Genomic DNA, 19,027 nt, shown 5'->3' with positions numbered 1-19,027 from the left:
AGCACTCCTAAGGTTGAGTTTGGAAAAGAACTTCTCACCATTGAGCAGCAAGAGGAGTTCATGCATGTTCGGTAAGAGGAGCGTATCCGTAACAATGTTGTGACTGAGGCCTCTAAGATCTACACAAAACCTCAAGTTTTCATCACTGTTTTTAGTGATCACACCTGGTGAAGCCCAGCTGGTGGCCTCCACTGGCTCAATAAGGGCTCCCTTAATCATGTCATCAATCATACACTTCACTCCAGACCTTACAACCACAGGCACCGCCCTTAACTTGTGCTTCACGGGCACTGTCCCCTCCTTCAATATAATCCTATGCACATATCCCTTTCTTTTCCCCAAACTATTCTTAAATACATCTGCCATCTCACACAACACATCTTTCACTCCAACAGCGCTATAATCATGACCTGACTGGAAGGATGTGGGTCAATAACGATGTGCAGATCATATTGAGGGTCTTGAGGGTCTTCCTGAAGGTGTTCAGGGAGGGGGCGCGTCTGATGTCTGCCGGTATCTCGTTCCAGGTCATGGCTGCAATGTGAGAGAAGGATCTTCCGCCTGCTCTGGCTCTGTGGATGCGCTGGGTTTCAGCCAGTGCGAGGTTGGAAGATCCGAGGTTTCTTTTAGGTACGTGGAAGTTGATTCTGTTGTTGAGGTATTTGGGTCCGTTGTTGTGTAGGCATTTGAAGGCGTGAGTGAGGATTTTGAAAGTGACTCTTTTCTCCACGGGGAGCCAGTGGAGACTTCGTAGGTGTTGACTGATGTGTTTGTGTCGGGGAATGCTGAGGACAAGTCTGGCGGTGTTCTGTATTGTCTGGAGTTTGCAGAGTAGGGACTTGTTGATGCCGGTGTAGAGTGCGTTTCCATATCCTGTCTGCTGTTGATGAGTGCGTGGGTAACTGTCTTCCTTGACTCAGGGGGGATCCACTTGAAGGTCTTGTGGAGGATGCGGAGGGTGTTGAAGCAGCTGGAGGTGACGGCGTTGACCTGTCGGTTCATGGTGAGTGATGAGTTGAGTACGATGCCGAGGTTCTTGGTGTGGTCTGAATGGGTAGGTGGGCCCACCAGGTGCTGTCCCATGCAGAAGGGGTGGTACCGAGGACGAGGACTTCTGTCTTCTCGGCATTGAGCTTCAGGCAGCTGTTGGTCATCCAGGCTGCGACATCTTGCATTCCTTTCTGGAAGTTGAGTTTGGCAGTGGTGGGGTCTTTGGTGAGGGAGAGGATGAGCTGGGTGTCGTTGGCGTTGGATACAATGTTAAGGCCATGTTGTTGGATGATGGCTGCGAGGGGGGCCATTTAGATGTTGAAGAGGGTGGGGCTCAGGGATGAACCCTGTGGGACTCCGCAGGTGATTTTCGTGGGGTCGGAGAGGAAGGGTGGGAGTCTGATCCTTTATCTTCTTCAGGTGAGGAATGATCGGATCCAGTCCAGGGCTGTTCCTTGTATGCCTGCGTCATGTAGTCTAGCGACTAGTGTGCGGTGGGAGACGGTGTCGAAGGCCACTGATAGGTCGAGTAGGATGAGGGCTGCAGAGTGGCCTCGGTCCAGGAGGGTGCGGATGTCATCTGTGGCGGCAAGTAGGGCGGTCTCTCTGCTGTGGTTGCTTCGGAATCCGGATTGGGACAGGTCGAGGACTGCGTTCTCTTCAATGAATCGTGTCAGTTTCCTGTTGACTGTTTTCTCTGCAACTTTGGCTGCGAAGGGGAGGAGCGAGATGGGCCGATAGTTCTTGAGGTCAGTGGGGTCAGCTGTGGGCTTCTTGAGCAGAGGTCTGACTTCTGTGCGCTTCCAGTCGTCTGGGAAGGTGCCTGTTTTGAAGGTGGTGTTGGTAATGCGTTGTAGTTCGGGTGCGATGGCTCTGTGGTAGATGTGAGGGGGGCAGGGGTCGGTGGGAGCCCCCGAGTGGATGCTTTTCATGGTCGAGGCGGTGTCTTCGGCCATGATCGGTGTCTAGTTGGAGATGGTGGGCTGGCTGGTGTTTCTGTGGGGCGGGGCGCTGTCTGTAGCGCCAGCTGGATGGTCAATGAAGTTGTCATAGAGGTTTTTCATCTTGAGGTGGAAATAGGTTCCAAGCTTGTCGTATAGGTCTTGGGATGGGGTGATGTCTGTGGCTTCGCTGCGTGGGTTGGTGAATTCTTGAATGGCACTGAAAAGTTCCTTTGAATTGGTGGAGTTGGCCAGGATTTTGTTGTAGATGAAGTTCCTCTTGGTGGCTCTGATCTGGTTGTGGTAGTCCGTCATGGTGTCCGTGTAGGTTGTGTGGTTTTCACAGGCAGACTTAGCTGACTAAGGGCCTCATGTAGGTAGCCAAATACCGGTCGGTAACGGCCGATTTTCGGTAAATATGCCGTTACCGACCGGTATTTAGACAAGTGAGATGTAGGAGTGCAAAAACCACTTTTCGGTAAATAAGAGGCGGTAAATACCGAATAACATTTACCGAATCCAAAAATACCGATTCATAATTACCGAAAACATACTTAACGAATCGGTAAATATGAAGTGGTAAATATGAAGTGGTAAAAATTAAAATGACATGTAGGAACACTCGGTAATTAAGAAATCCATGAAAATCGGTAATTAAGAGTCGGTAATTAACACGGATTGAAAGCAGGTGGTAACCATCAACAATGCATATAAGCAATCCCAAAATGCAACAGCGTGGACAACATGGCTGCTCTGTATGTCATTGCAAGGCGCCTACGTCTACAGGCAGCAGGTCTGAGGATTTGGCGACGAGAGGAACGCATCTACAGACAGCGCATCACACTCTTCCAGCTGACTGATGCAGAGATACATGAGAGGTACAGGCTACACCCCGAAACCATCATGGACCTGATAAGGGACCTGCACCCACTCCTGGACCAGCCAATAAGAAGGGCGCACGCCATACCCCCACATGTGCAGGTGCTCTGCAGCCTACATCTATTGGCATCCGGCAGTTATCAGGTGGTGATAGCTGCGGTGGGTGGTGTATCCCAGAGTTGCCTGTCCCGTTTCTTCAGGAAGTTCCTGGATGCCATGATGCAGAGAATGCACCACTACATCAGCTTCCCAAACACACAGGCTGCACTGCAGAAAACAAAAACAGACTTTTATCACATGGCACAGTTCCCCCATGTCATTGGCTGCATTGATGGCACACACATCCCAATCTGCCCACCAGCTGACACAGAGCACATCTACAGGAACAGAAAGTCCACCCACTCCATCAATGTGCAGGTGATCTGTGATGCAGGGAACATCATCACTGATATTGTTGCAAAGTTTCCTGGGAGCACCCACGACTCGTACATCTTCCAGAATAGTGGGATCTACACACGACTGAGTGCCGGAGAATTTGGAGAGGGATACCTGCTAGGTAAGTAACAGTGACGCCCCTTGCAACCTGCAAATCATAGTGTATAGAGGCATGTTACTGATGTTACCCTTTTACTCATCTAGGCGACAGTGCATATGCATGCCGGTCATTCATCCTCACTCCCTACCTACACCCATCTACCCAGAGTGAGAGACGATACAACGTGGCACACAAAACAACACGCAATGTGGTGGAGCGCACGTTTGGACTACTGAAGAGCAGGTTCCGCTGCCTCCACAAGAGCGGAGGCGCACGCCAGTACACACCCATCAACTGCTGCAAGATCATTGCCACTTGTGCAATGCTGCACAACCTTGCCACGAAAAAAGGTACAGATGTGGAACTAACATATTTTGAGGACAACGAGGATGAGTCAGGCCAGCCAGAGGGCAACGCAGCTAGAGTGCCAACTGCAATCGATGGGAGAGAGAGACGGGCAGAGATCACATGCAACTATTTCTGAGTAAGTAAGGGGACACAGCCAGTTGTGATAAGTCATGACGTAGTTTTAATGTGGCACCACGCCATGAACACATGAACAAGCCAATCCGGCAATATCCCATCTATACAAGGAGTAAGTCCAGGGTTACGTCACCCAATGGGAAGTGGCTAAGCAGGGCTACATCAATGTTTGCGCATACGCGCTGCAGTGGTGGATGGCACGGCCTGTGCATCCTCACTAGAGCCAACCCCAAGCCGCCTGCTGCTCCTGCGTCCTTCTGGGACGGGGGGTGTGATGCTGCTCCTGCTGCTGGTGTCGATGCTCTCCGCAGCATCCCCTGCAGCAGTTGTCGACGGCTGACTAGTTAATAGCACCCCTAGTGCACTTGTCACCTGCACCATCCCCCGAGACAGGTCGCTGCAGCAGTGTGTCAGGCCCTCCTGCATCGACACAGAGCGCCGGCAGAGTAGAGAAGTGGCAGTTGCCAGACGGTTGAGTGCCCTGTTGGTAGTGTCCCTCCTCTGCCGTTCCCGGCGCCGTGCTTCGATGTCAGCATCTAATTTGCTGCACAACTGCTGGATTGACTGGGACATGTCCCGAATGCCCACTGCCATAGCGCTGATGTTATTGTCCATGTTGACAAATGTAGCTTTCATTAGCCGCATGTGCCTCTGGACTGACATGACTGCCTTTGTTTGCAGGCGCTGTTGTTTCAACATTTGGCCCTCGAGCCCCAAGAAGACACCATGGCTGTCAATGGTTGCTGGTGGACTCTGGACACGCGACCTGCGGCGCCCTCTTGCTCCCGTCTGTGCTGCCTGTGAGGTGTGGGGCACAGTGGCATGGCTCCCTTCCTGGGGCCTGGTGAGTTCCTCAGGGCCCATGCTGTCGTCAGACGAGGTGTCTAAGGCTCGTAGCCTGGCTGCTGGACGCCTCCTCATTCTCACACCTGCAAGCGGAGATGTGGCCGGTGACTCAAACATGAGTGGCGATGCTGGCTCTGGGTGAGGTGATGCTGGCTCTGGGTGAGGTGATGCTGGCTCTGGGTGCGGCGAGGCTGCCTGTGTTGGTGGTGCGGCTGCCAGTGGGCCTGCTCCCTGGTCTGAACTTGTGCTGGCCAGAGGTGATCTGTGTGGCTGGTGTGCCCTCTCTCCTGCAGCATGCCCTGTCCTGCATGATGTCACATCTGTGGACAGAAATACAACATTTGCTCAGTGTCCCCGAAGGGCTGCATTGCAAGCGTCACAATAAATCATTTCACATTCCAAAATGTCCTCTGCCTCCTTGTGCCTCATGTGCGTGACATGCCTTGTTGCCCTGTGCCATTTACTTCATGGTTGGTGTTTCCCTGACTACATCTCCCAGAATGCATTGCCTGTCTGCACTGACACATGTGGACTGCAGTGTGATTCTCGTTTCACAATGGGGGATGTGGCATAGGGGTAGGGGGGGCTACATTGCTGTGCTTTCGTCTTACCTTGTTGTGTGGCGGCTCTGGCAGAGCTGTCGGCGTCCCCAAGACCCACGACGCTCTCTTGCTCGATTGTGGCCCCCACCAGCTACTCCAGTTCGGTGAGGGCAGGTGCCCTGTTGGTTCCACCTCCAGTCTGGCTGGCCTCCTTCTGGATGTCGCCCATCTTCCTCTTGGTTACAATCCTCAGGTCATACCAGCGCTTCTTTAGGACCTCTATGTCCCTGTGCGTCACTCCCACAGCATTGACCTGCGCCTGGATGGCCAGCCAAATGTTGCACTTTTCCGCCTCAGGCACTTGCAGGGATTGCCTTCCAAACAGCTTCTGGTGCTGCTTCACCACCTCCTCCACCAGCACCTGGAGTTCCTTGGGGCTGAATTTCAGCTTCCTCCTCCTTTCCCCTCCATCTCTCTGTGTTCTCTGGCTGGACATGATGTTCGTTTTCCCGCTCGCACAGGCACCGGCTCCCTGCCTCTCCTCTGCACTCCAAGCCTCTCCAGGGTGGGCTAATTATGTACACCTGCCTGGGTGTGGCCACTTCCTGGTTGGGTGGGGTGTGGTTGCACAGGATTAGCGATTTCATCAAGTCATGTGATTTTATTTACCGATTCCGTGCATACCGATTCGGTATTTTCCGAATCGGTAAATACCACCTCGGTATTTACCGATTCGGTATATACCACCTCGGTATTTACCGATTCGGTATATACCACCTCGGTATTTACCGATTCGGTAAATACCACCTCGGTATTTACCGATTCGGTGATTTCCGATTCTTGATTACCGAATGTTACCGATTCGGTAACTGTTACCGAATTTTTACCTACATATAACTTACCGATTCTTAAATACCGATTCTTAAATACCGATTCGGTACGGCTCGGTATTTAAGAAACGGTAAAATTTATTTACCTACATGAGGCCCTAAAAGAGCTCCTGAGATTCTGAGTCTGCGCTCCAGCACCCTCGGCTACTACATGTACACTCTCTGTCAGCCTTTAGATTCTGTCTTACTGTCTAGGGAGCCCCTCATACCTTCCCTACTTACCCTCAGCTACCCTTAGACTAAAGGAGGGAGGAATGGTCAGGGCAAGGAACACGAACAACAGAAGGCAGGAGTGCGGATGGGGCAAGCAACACAGACAACGGAAGGAGGGAGGGCAGGAGGAACGCAGGTGAGAGCAGTATACAAGGGAGCAAGCTGAAAAACAAGAACTCTTGTAGAATGCTTACATAACAAGAAAAAAAGTTGCATCTAAAAGAAATGAGCAGCAGAAGGACACAAGTTATACATCCATGTAACAGGGATGGAAAACATACACGAAGGGGAAGGAAGGCTACCGCAGCTGTCCAATAAGAATCAAGCAAATTAGAGTAACAATGAAGCCAAGCAATGGGTAACCTCTAAGCTATTTTGTCTTTGCATGCTGGCATCTGTAGTTCTCCTACATTCATAAGTGGTAACTAACTACAATTACCAGAATGCAAAGAAAATGGGGCTGTATGGTGTTACATGGAACACCTTGGGACCTCTTCTCTGAGCTAGTCAAAACTTAAGAGAACCCAAAATGACCTGTGTGCGTAATTTAGTCAGTGCGTATTTGTCTTTGCATTTTTTTTGGAAACATAATTTATTGATTTTATGAGTACAATACAGGGTGTATGAACTTCATGCAACAACTGGACATTAATAGCAGTCATCATATATCGCCTTTTTTGCCTAGTTCCTCGAGTGCTTCCTCCATCAACAAAATTCCCCTGTACATTAACTCTATTATAAAACAAAACTCTAACTATGCCTGTACCGCTACATATGTTTAATCTTGGTTGTGCATCTACGTGATGTATTCGTGAGTGATTTGGTAGATTCACCATCTTCTTATCTATGTTATCACCCCAGTTTCTAATTGGTCCTCTGCACCGTGGTGTAGTTCCAGGGGTATATTTCTATAAGTGGCCCCCCTAGCCCATATTTTGGCATGTTTTTGCAGACATCCCCGGGCAATGAAGACAGGAGTTCCAATTCCATAATAAAATCCAAACCTGCTTTCCATAGCAGCACTTGGGTGGGTCCTCCACTTTCCATAGTTTTGCATACCTCGCTACGCTAGGGTGAGACCTAGGAACAGCAGATGCCTTTTGTACCTATTTCCTCCTATAGTGTTGGTGCAATGCAATAGTGTTAATTTTGGAGATCTCAGTAAGTCCCAAGCCAGCACCACAGTCAGGCAGTTTAACACTCCGCACCAAAAACGTTCAAGGATGGAACACGACCATACTGTATATATAAAGGTACCGTCTTCTACATGCCATCGAAGACAAAGTGGAGATGCGATCAGCCCTGCCTTACATAGCCGTGTCTGGTATAATACACCTAAGTAGGTTTGTCTTTGCATTCTGGCATTTGTAGTACTCCTACGTTCATAAGTGGTAACAAACTACAATTACCAGAATACAAAGAAAAGGGGGCTGTATCAGCTTTTTGAGCATGGCATTAATAACCTACGAGCTTTGAAACTTGCTGGTATGAACCAAAGACGCCACCCATAAACCACCTAACATTCTTCTCTGTCATATAGCCACCGTCTTATGTTATATGCCTATGAGCTGTGACATCGTATTCCTTCTTTTATGTTCCTAGCTGCTGTCATTGTGGTGTTTCCGTGTCCACAGTCACCCTCGTTATGTTTTCCTTCTCCGTTTATGGCCTGACCATGCTTTTTCCCCCCAAAATCTACCAAATGTTGGTCATAATCTGCGTTAGACTGTGTCTGCACAGCAGGTGCAAATACAGCGATAAAGCTAAATTGACAGTTTCTGTTCTGGCTTGTTGAAGATTGAGTAAACCCTGATGAGAAATTGGAAAATGCGTGCGTAAATGTCACGTGATATTGCGTCGTTGCTTTTATGTGTGGGTGTTCTGTGAAGTCTAACAAATACTCCATCTTTGAATGTAGTTGCTCTGAATGTGTAACAACGAAGGACAGGCAGGCGTAACCGGTACATCTATATTGTATCCCACGGTTGTATGTAGAAAACAAAAAGCTTTCGTATCATTAATTTCTAAAATTAAATATAAAAATAACACATTTAAAACCTTTGCTGTTTCTAAACTTGCTGCGTTACTTGAACATTCTATAAATTATAATTAAATAAACATTAATGTGTTGTCTTGGTTTCTTATCGGTATTCTCTTGCACAAGAAATGAAAATGACTACGCCTCTTTTTGGCTTCCATTAAAGTATTTCAAATATTCTACGTCTTTCTTCAGTGTCTATCTAGAGTTCCTCTTTGAAGTCTCTTCTGGTGGCTTGCCGTTCGCTGTGATTGTCCTCTTTTGCTGAATAGGTCCGTGTACTGGCTAGACTTTTGCTACAGCCCAGTTGACTTCCTGCTGCTGTGAGCTTAGAGGGTCCGTCGCGGTGACAGGGGTTGAAACCTGCTGCTGATAGAGGAACCTTGCAGTGGCTGGCGGTGCACTGGGGTTCGGGTAGTGCCGTAGTTTTTGTTTTTTTAATGCAGTTTTTATATAGCTCAAACTTGGCCCAAGGGCATTGGAGCCCTTTACATGACCACTAGATTACGGTATATATGTATGTTCTTTTTTTGGAGTCTTGGGCTCAAGACCTGTCTGCTGCAGCCAGGCCTGCCCAGGGACAGGCTGGCACTGTGGTTGAGGGGACTTTGCGCTGCTGGTGGGCGCTTGGGTAAACCAGCACTGGGATTTAGGGATCAGTCTGTAGCCTTCCAAACCAAAGGAATGGATGGCACCAATTCTGTTACCAAGGGACAAAGAGGGGGCAGCATCCACACTGGCAGTATCAGCACGGTGCACAATATCCCGATGAGTGTCCTAATCAGACCCATCCCACCCATACTGGACGAGTCCAAGGTGCAGAGCTTGATGGAAACTATACAGGTGAGTGGCCTGTTACTAGGGTTGCCAGCTAACAGTTTTTTACACGCATGGTCAGTATTTTACTGTTTAGGTCTGTAAAAAAAATTAGTAGCCCGACCAAAACACAGTATTTTTCCCCTTACCTGCACATAGTTAAAACAGCAAATCTAAGAAGAAAACACTTAAAAATGTTCTAAAGTTGCTTAAATGGTCTCTGATTGATAATGAAAGTAAGCAGACAGAAAAGCCATGTTAGAAATAAATAATGAAGATTTTATATACATTCCTATTTGAGTATCTTATCCTCGCCCTTGCAGACCCTTAAAACATAAGCAAATGGCCACAATTGTACTCGTAAGAAAGGTGGCAATCAGATCTGTTTCCCAGTACAGGGTAAGGTAACATACCTGGACCATGTGCAGAAAAAGCACACAGGCAACCTAGGCACAGACACTGATGGGGCGGCCACATCAGTCCATGTCCTCACAGTCATTATTTCTGTATTAAGACTATATGTTACCTAATGTATTATTGGTGTTGTAGTTTGGCTTGCTTGCATTGGACTAATGAGAATTACCCTGCAATAGCAATGATTTATGGGCTAAACGCCCAGGATAGGAAATGTTCATAATGCCATGGAGCAAGGTGGACACCTTGAGAAAATCTGAAAAAAGTACATCAGGTCCAAGTTCCATCTCATACAGGTAAACGCACTATGGGTAGAAAAGCAGCAACCTTTCAGTACAGCGTTTTGGCCAAGGAACTGTACCAGAGTCGTCTAATGAACCAAAGCTGTACTTGGATTATAAAAAAAAAAAAACTACGTTGATTGACTAAAGATGTTATTCACGGGTACGTCAGGGCCCTATGTGCTAACAAAGAATGCCAAGTGAATGTGATGTATGACATTGTGCAACAGTGAGGCAGAGCGTTATGCAGAAAAAATGTAACAGTGACATCATATGCTGGTAACCCAATTAATTCATGTAACTGGGACTCAATGGGCCTGATTCACAAAGGGCCTACGTGCTCGTGACAGAGGTTCCACAGTCGTCGGAGTATCTGCGCACACAGTGTGTAATCTCCGCTATGAGAATTCTCATTGCGGAGATTCTGCCTTTGTGAATCGGGTCCAATATATTTATGTTTGAATAGGCTATTCATGCTCTTACATGAGACTGTCTGTTTACTAAGTGACAAGCCCTGTTGTAAATGCCCAACTGCAATCCTGGCTCGCACAGTCCGAATCTCTTTATGGAGCCCGACCTAGCTTCATTCATAGCTAGCAATAAAATGAGCTCCTGTAATGGGCCTTGCACTGCTGCACATGTAGTTGGCATTCATTGTCACCTGTGAGGAGCTTCACAGCATGTTGGGACTAGTTTACAGTGGGACAGCCCAAACTGGCTCTACCAGGCTCTTCTATGAGGCAGTTCACATTGCTGTCATCCTCGTTCTTATATAGATCTAGCACAGTACTGCCATGGAAGAGGGTACTACCAAACGCTGTTCTGATGTACCTCACTGTTCATAGGCCACCTATTAGAATATTCTCACGCATATTGCTACTGTGTATGCTTAATAATCTCTCTTCTCTCCCTGTAATCAGAGCGACCCAGACCAGGTGCCCCCCATTGACGTCCTCTGGATCAAAGGGCGAGAAGGTGGTGATTATTACTATTCGTTTGGGGGGTGTCATCGGCACGCAGCGTACGAACGACTCCGGAAAGAGACAGTCCCTGCCAAGATCGTGCAGTCCTCCATCAGCGACCTGCGCACGTACCTGGGCTCCTCAACACCAGATCTGAAGTAGGGCGTGATTATTTCTGAGGTTCAACTTGATGGGATTAAAGGCCGCCCAAAGTACAGTCTCAGGACATGGAACTCTGGTGAAGAACAGGAATACAATACAATTTATAAAGCGCATAGTAATTCACCACTAATCCTTTTGGGGTTCTGCAGTAGTGTGCTACTCGCGGAAAAGCTCTTCCACGCCACATCAGGGGTAGTAAGCGCTATATAAATGCAATTCTAATTCCGAAGAAGCATCCCGGCACTAGTGGTATGTACCCTGTCCAGTAAAGTTAAATAAAAAACAGATCACAAAAAGGAAAATCAACACAAGAGAAGAAATTAAATGAGAAAAGATTAAAAATTCTTTTGAAAAAATACCTTCAGAAGGGGTTAAGTGGGAACGAATTGCAAAGCTTGGATGTGAGATAAACAAATTATCTCACCTACCACTTTGCATGGACAAAGAAGGGTCTCGATGTGGCTGTGACACCAAGGACTAAGCAGCAGATCAACAGTGGTCTATCGCAAGAATACAGGTTTACATTTTTACTACTAGAAACAATCTTTTCGACACCTGAAGCAGCGACATCTCATAAGTGGAAAATACCTGTCAAGGCGATTGTCCGAGGGTGCCATCTTGAAAATTCTAGACTAGTCCAAGAGCTCTGGTGAGCTGGAGGTACCAGTTGCATAGGATTGATTGATGTTTAGATCGCCAGTCTGTTTTGAAATCTACCAAAAGTCCAGCTCTGCCAGTGCACCTCGGTTTGGTTCATTACACAGCTCTACAAGAACAGTCTCCCTTCATTCTTCATTACCTGATAAATCCTCTGCCTTGGCGAGATGGATAAAATTAGTCCAGGCACAGACCTTTATTAAAGAGGACTGCCATCTGGCATACAAATGGTGTCCTCTCTTTTTGGAGTATTTTTACACAGAAAATAAAGCTACATGTCTCTAGAGAAATTTGAACAATGTGATGATTTTCATGCACTTGGTTTGATTGTAAAGGACAGGGAAACATGTTTATTGCTCGGAACAACTTTCTGGAGCACAAGTGTCTTGGACGGCCATGAGTTCTTCATGGACATTACTGACCACTGTACATCTAGAAAATGTGGACACAAGAAATGACCTCAACAATGAATGCAACAGCTGTGGCAAACCCATTATGGTTGGTCCCCAATAGGCAACACGGCGGTCACTGCAGTAGGCTTTAATCTTCAGAGCTGCTATTTTACCAACATAGGATCTGAAGGGTCTCCAAAATGACAGAGCTGTCCCAAACTTCTGACTCTCCTTCACAAGTGCCTGATTTCACCAGAGTAGCTGTTTGATTGGACAAACAAATGCTGAAATGGGATTACCAGTGAAAACGCTCTCATACAGACACAGATTCTAGTGGTTACTTTGATTATCGGCTGCTATACAAACTTCCTGGCGCACTTATTAGTAATGAACACACTTCACAGTAGTTCTGTACTTGGTGAACTATGATTTCAATTTTAGAGTTTCTTAACCCTTGTTCCTTGCAGCCTAATGTTTGTTTGTTTGTAATGCATTGAAAGTATTGTACTTTCTAATGTAACAGACACACATTTTGCTTTATTTTTGAGAAATATCAATTCAGCCATAAAGCAAAAGGAAGGATCTAAATGGAGATAAAAATAACCAACCAGCAAATAAAAATACATTCCTTGCTTTTTTTTTTTTAATCTACATATTTTAAACCTGACCATGTAAAGACTAACTTTCACAACAATTTTTCTACCATATGATCATCGTTCATAAAGTCATAAATCTAGCACATGATTGAAATGTGGTGTGTGCACATGTAATATATAACAGTACTGTGATGTAAACAATATCAGACAACATAAATTCTTGTGATTTCTTTATTCATTCACTTGATTAATCTCTTAGTATAGCCAACACGTATTTCACGCACACTGCTCTTTTTCAGGGCTGTTACAGACACAGAAAATATACATATCAGTCCTAAAAAAAAAAACAATACAACTTAAGCATTTTCTTTATACATTTCCAACTGATCATTGTACAATTACTAAACAGTAAACACTTAAAACAAAAAACTAAATGTATATCACATGTTTTTATTTATCCATAATACTACTGGTTCACCAAACAAGCCGAACCCCAATTATACTTTACAAATCGGACATTTCAACCAGTTCATTGTATATTTACCCTATAGTACAAACTCTAAGGAACATGTGTATGGGAAAAGAGAAAATGTTTCCTGTTACTATCACAAACCCCAGTTTTAATCTAAACACAACCTTTTACAAAGGACAGTACCCAAGAGATTAATTAATAAAAGCAAAGTTCCTACCATGACTGTGAAGTTATTCCAACTCTTCGTTTGCAGTAGTGACCCTTTGTGTGTCCTATCCAATTATTAAATAACCCTTACTAATTCATTCTTTTTAATTAGTAATAAATTACCTCATACAAACACTTTATCTTCTCATGCACCATCCCCTTAAATGTAATTTTGAATCTTCTGAAATTGGATTATTCAATCTCTATTATTCGCTGTAATTAATAGATTTGTGTAACATTATCCTATGCTTGTATGCATTATAATCTGTTTCTAATTATTTGCCACTTAATTAAGATATCATTTATTATCACTTCTTGTGCAATCTAAATTATTTGCGGTGTACTCAAGGTCATCATTGTCTTCTCCATACATGATTAATTTTCTGTTAGAATACACTTGAATTCCCTCATGAGTAACTGTGTTCAGGTTTCCTATCTCAATAATTTCCCCATTTAAATAAAAAGCACCGACCTCCCCTTATTTTTAGGTTCTTTTCGAATAGAGTGCCCCAATGATTAATAGATTAGATCATCTCATTCTTGCTCATAAGTTTCCCATGATACGAGACTGTGTAAAAAATTATAAAAATGTTTACTTTTTTTTTCTAATTTACATAAGCGTTTAGCTCATTCAATCACCGACCATTCTCCAGTGTGCTGTTCAAAAGTATTATCTTGCCTAATATTAATATCAAAGCTACCACTGGGGAAGAGCACCTCTAACTGCATGCTCCGAAACACTGTTCCAGGGTTATCTCAGATAGTCACATAAATACAAAGGCCCTTGGTGTCAACCAATAGTAAGGTGGTTAAATGAGATGAGCTCCAAAGACGACATTCCTCAAATCCCTTCTCTGGCTATCAAAATGTGTGCATTGTGAACTACAAAATTGTTTAAAAAAAAGAGGAGCGCCTCGGATGGCATTCCTCATTACAGGATTTCTAGCGTGTATATACTCACTGCGTCTCCGCTCTTGACCCCGTTCCTCCAGTCTGTTTTCGGTGCACTGAGTGGGGACATCTGTGCTCCTTAAATAGTATGCCAATTAGTTAATTGGTTACATCTGCTTATGTGACTTTTTTATTTTTTGTTTAAAAAGCCGTTAACTCCTGTCACGTTAGTTTCACTGTATTAATTAATCTTTAAGATGATCGTGTTTCTCTAAGGTAAAAATAAAAGAAACTAAAGAAAATCTTTCCTGACAATAACAGAAAATGGTCCAAAATCATTTCTACTCGATTTTCAAAAACAGCAAATTATGATAGTTTCATGCTCTGATTGCCTATCCTCATCTGTTATCCAACCTGGGGTTCATCCAAAGATACTTTGTTACTTTACTGGATCTTTCCCTACGCTACCAGTCACCCTTCCCATCATTGCTAAAAAAATATATCTATTATTACTACAATTGGCTGCAATGAACATACTAGAGACCTAGGGCTTTATTACGAGTTTGGCGGTCCTCCTGAAAACCCGCCACTGCCGCGCCAACAGGAGGACATCCAAGCCTGTAGTGTGACCGTGTGCCAGATTACGAGTGTAATCCATGGTGGGCGGGCAGCGCTGCGGAGGTCTGTTAGGCTCATAGGAGAGCCTTAACAGCAGACCACCGCTGTGACAGTGCCTTCAGCATGTTTCTGCGGCATGTTGTGCATGCCAATCCGTGCAGGAACAGGGTGCAATTCCAGGGGGCCACATGCACCCCCAGGCCCAAAAGCGGCTAGGGGCCCTGTTAGGCCTCCCTTCCTTGCATATATGCCACCCTTTTCATGGCGGGCTTATCACCATGAAATGGGTGGTGAACATTGAAATTGGAATATGCTTAGCAGTACCGGCACGGCACCGGCAGCATATTCCTGGCCATTTCCAGACCACCAGCACAGCGGGATCCTTGACCCCGGTGGTCTCGAGGCGGTTCGGACGCCACACTCATAATACGACGGGTCGACCGCCAGTGTGGTGGTGGTCGGACCGCCACCATGAGTATCATACTCGTAATTAGGCCATAGGTATCATACCACACCGTAGGCTTCAATTAAATTTCCAATTTCAATTTTACCTAGTGGTCCGTCCCGTACCGATCAAAAATGTAATAGAGTTTCAATTCTTAGAATCGTACCCATGTTTCTCACAATAGTAATTCTACAAATCTTTTGTAACAGCCAATACGCTCCCTGACAATAATAAAACATTTTCTGAATCAATTTAACTTCAAAATGAACAAATTATGGTAGTCTTATGCTCAGGTTTCTTATTTTCATCTGGGATCGAATCTGTGGTTCATCCAATGATACTTTGTTACCTCACTAGAACTTCCCCTACGCTACCAGTCACCTTTTTCATCATTGCTAAAAATATATATATGTTATTACAATTGGCTGCAGTGAATATACTAGAAACCTTGTGTCATAACATACCGTAGTCTCTAACCACATTTCCAGTTTCAATTTTTCAATGGGCTGTCCCTACGAATCTAAAATGTAGTACAGTTTCAATTCTCCTCACCCATAAATAACATGCATGACATCCACTACCCAATGTATATTGAACCAGTCTTTAATATAGTCATTTTATTACTGAAGTAACGTTTCCAGTTCCCTGTCTATATTGAGCCCATATTGGACAGTCTGTAACTGATTAATCTAAATTGTTTCTCTTGCTCTTATATTCCTAAATCAACCCCCTCCTATCCAAAGTGACATTATGTAGGCTCATAAATCAAATACCTCCCAATTCTGTAACTATATGATTATCTCAAAAGTGTAAATATTCCATCTATCAGATTTAAAATGTTCTTTGTACATTTTGCCGCATATACACATCATTGCATATATACAACTGCAAGTGTTGCAGTTGATAAAAGAAGCGATTTCATATTTTGCACATCCTTTGCTATCAGCAAATGTCCTGGTTTGATATGGTACATATTTACATCAGACACAATTACTACATCTGTGCAAAAGTTTTGGAAGCACATTAAGCCATGTGTGTCCCACTCCCTTTCCTTTATTTCTCTCGTCATAAAGTGCTGTATCACTCGGACTCAGTAGAGTTCCCAAAGTGTATACCACTATTGGTTTGGATGGTAAAATCTTATTTATCAAACACAATTAGATGATGGACAGAATGCTGAAACTTTTCAGACACTCGCCCCCAGTCACTATTAGATCTGGGTTGAATCCATCATTGTTCTTTTGCTCACTTCGCCACCCCAGTTCAGTCCCAGGATGCTTGTTTCCGGTCCAGGGAAGACCTGGCTTGGCAGTTCAGGCTGGACTGTTTCCATGAGGAACAGGGTCAAGACTGATTTGCATTTGACTGGGTCTGAACTGGGGTGGCGAATTGAGCAAAACAATGATGATGGATTCAAACCAGAACTAGTAGTGACTGGGTGTGAGTATTTAAAAAGTTTCAGCGCTCCGTCCATCATATTATTGAGTCTGCTTGTTCACCCTGAGATGGCAGGGTATGCCCAGACATGGGTCCCTTGCTCACTTTGCCACTGGATTCAAGCTAGCCAGGCTGGTGAGGGGTGTTACCCTAAAACCGGTAAAAGGATGCTTTGTTACGGTCTAGGGAAGACCTGGCTTGGCAGTTCGGGCTGGACTGTTCCCATGAGGACCAGGGTCAAGACTGATTTGCATATGGCTGGGTCTGAACTGGGGTGGCGAAGTGTGCTAAAGAACGATGATGGATTCAATGCAGATCTGTGGCTGGGGTGAGTGTCTGAAAAGTGTCAGCGATACGTCCATCATCGTATTGTGTTTGCAAAAATCTTATTAATGCCTGGATCTACACTGAGAACATCCCGGTGTTTCTGTAGAGCCTTATAGACTCTCTTATTACCCTCACTATACATAAGAGTACATTTTTTCTGTCTTTTAGGAGTTCCTCCCTTACAATGTTCTGTACTCTCCTTTTTGCTTTATTTATGATTTCCCCCGTCTTCTAAATCTTAATGAAATGTCCACAGCTACTCTCTCATACTCCTTTGGTTCACAACAGTTCTGCAAAAATTCTTCAAATGGGTGTTGTTTTTTTAGATGCCCAGAATCCGCATGAAGGATTGAATTCACTGATGTTGATTTCCTATGTAATGGTGATTCAAGCTTCCCTTAACTTACATACATTTCTAAATCCAAAGAGCATACCTTCCATTTACTATACTCTAAGCTTAGGGTTATGTTATATCTATTATTGTTGAGATGATCATGAAAAGATTTTAATGATTCTTCATTCCTTTTCCAGATCAGAAAGATGTCTATTTAATGACCCCAATATATCAACTTTTCTTCAAGTTGGTCCCTCTCCTTCCAGGTGTGCTCCCTCTTTTACAAACTCATAAATAGATTCTCATAAGAGGGAGCATACCTGGATACCATGGCCGTCCCTCTGATCTTGTGATAAAGATCCTTTCTGTAGAGAAAAAAGTTGTTGTTAAGGACTGAATCCACTAGATCCAAAATCATGTTTGTGTGTTGTAAAGAACTTGCAGATTTAGTATACAGGAAGTATCATATTGCTTTTAAACTTTAGTGTGTTGTATGCTTGTGTATAAACTGTTCACATCCATTGTTACCATGTACAATTCCTGGTCCCAATCTATGTAACTGGCTTGTCTTAAGAAATCTTTGGTATCTGTGATATAAGAGGTTAAAGTTCGGACAAACCGAGCTCTGAGATGTGTACTGTGTGACTCCCTATCCCAGAAATTATCGGTCTGCCCGGTAGGATCCTGTCTCCTTTGTGGACTTTAAGCCAGAAGTAAATGCTGGAAGTTTTAGCATTGTCCACCCACAAATAATTCAACTCATCTACCTCCAACGATTGTTTGTCCACATAGTATCTTAGTTTTTTCTTAATCAAATCCTTTGACACTTCCAGTTTAGACAATTCAACTTTTTGATAATTCTGATGGTTTCTCAGTTGGCGTAATGCCTCATTATGATAATCACAGTGATTCAGCACAACTACAATACTCCCCTTGTCAGCTTGTCTAATGATAATAGATTTATCACCAGGTAAATCATACAATGCTTGAAGTTCCTCGTTATTTAGATCAGAATCATGTTTAAAACGTACATCATTGTCAAAATCATGCATAAACAATTGTTAAAAAGATCTATGACATTATCTGCTTTTGTCGGAGGAATGAACTTGGATTTGGGTTATACATTGATCTGTATCTATATGCAGTTCTTTTGCTAAATCTTCAATGTCACATTCATTTTCATCCTCCAAACTCATCAATACACCAATATCCAACAATTCTTTAATGGACTTATGACTGGGATCTTTACTGATGTGTACTGGATCCTTAGTCCTTGGCTTGTTCATGAAATATTTTTTTAGTTTAAGTTGTCTCGCAAATCTATTCACATCTACTTTGGCACTTAAATCATTCCATCTGTTGGTCGGAGCGAAACTAAATCCTCTATTAAGAACTCTTATTTCTACTTCGTTGAGTACCTTATGTGACAGATTGACAACTAAATTCTCTACTTCTGAGTCCTGTCTCCTTCAGCATCTGTGCTCTTGTCCTTACCTCTTCTGGGTCCCTGTTTTCTGCGGAGGGATCTGTATCTCCCTCCTTTGCACCCTCCATCTCTCTTCTGTATCCATCCCTCTCCGGGTCCCTTCCAACTGTTTAGATTTGTAACAGGCAGATGTTTTTCAACTCCCTTAAAAAAGATGACAACCTCTCCCCCAT

The 19,027-nt window shown here is 44.4% G+C and overlaps 1 protein-coding gene across 1 annotated transcript; it reads left to right on the top strand.

Annotated features, from left to right (window-relative positions):
- The first annotated feature begins 8,566 nt into the window (after positions 1 to 8,566).
- On the top strand, positions 8,567 to 14,532 carry SRXN1 (sulfiredoxin 1). Its single transcript, XM_085619559.1, has 2 exons — positions 8,567 to 9,200; positions 10,789 to 14,532. The coding sequence occupies exons 1-2, from the start codon at positions 8,850 to 8,852 to the stop codon at positions 10,990 to 10,992; spliced, it is 555 nt and encodes a 184-aa protein (XP_085475685.1). The 5' UTR covers positions 8,567 to 8,849; the 3' UTR covers positions 10,993 to 14,532.
- The last annotated feature ends 4,495 nt before the right edge of the window (positions 14,533 to 19,027 follow it).

Source organism: Triturus cristatus, chromosome 7 (genome assembly GCF_964204655.1).
Source record: "Triturus cristatus chromosome 7, aTriCri1.1, whole genome shotgun sequence".
NCBI classification, from domain to species: Eukaryota; Metazoa; Chordata; class Amphibia; order Caudata; family Salamandridae; genus Triturus; species Triturus cristatus.
The sequence above is the reverse complement of the archived record's forward strand: the minus strand, read 5'-3'. Positions and strand labels throughout refer to the sequence as shown.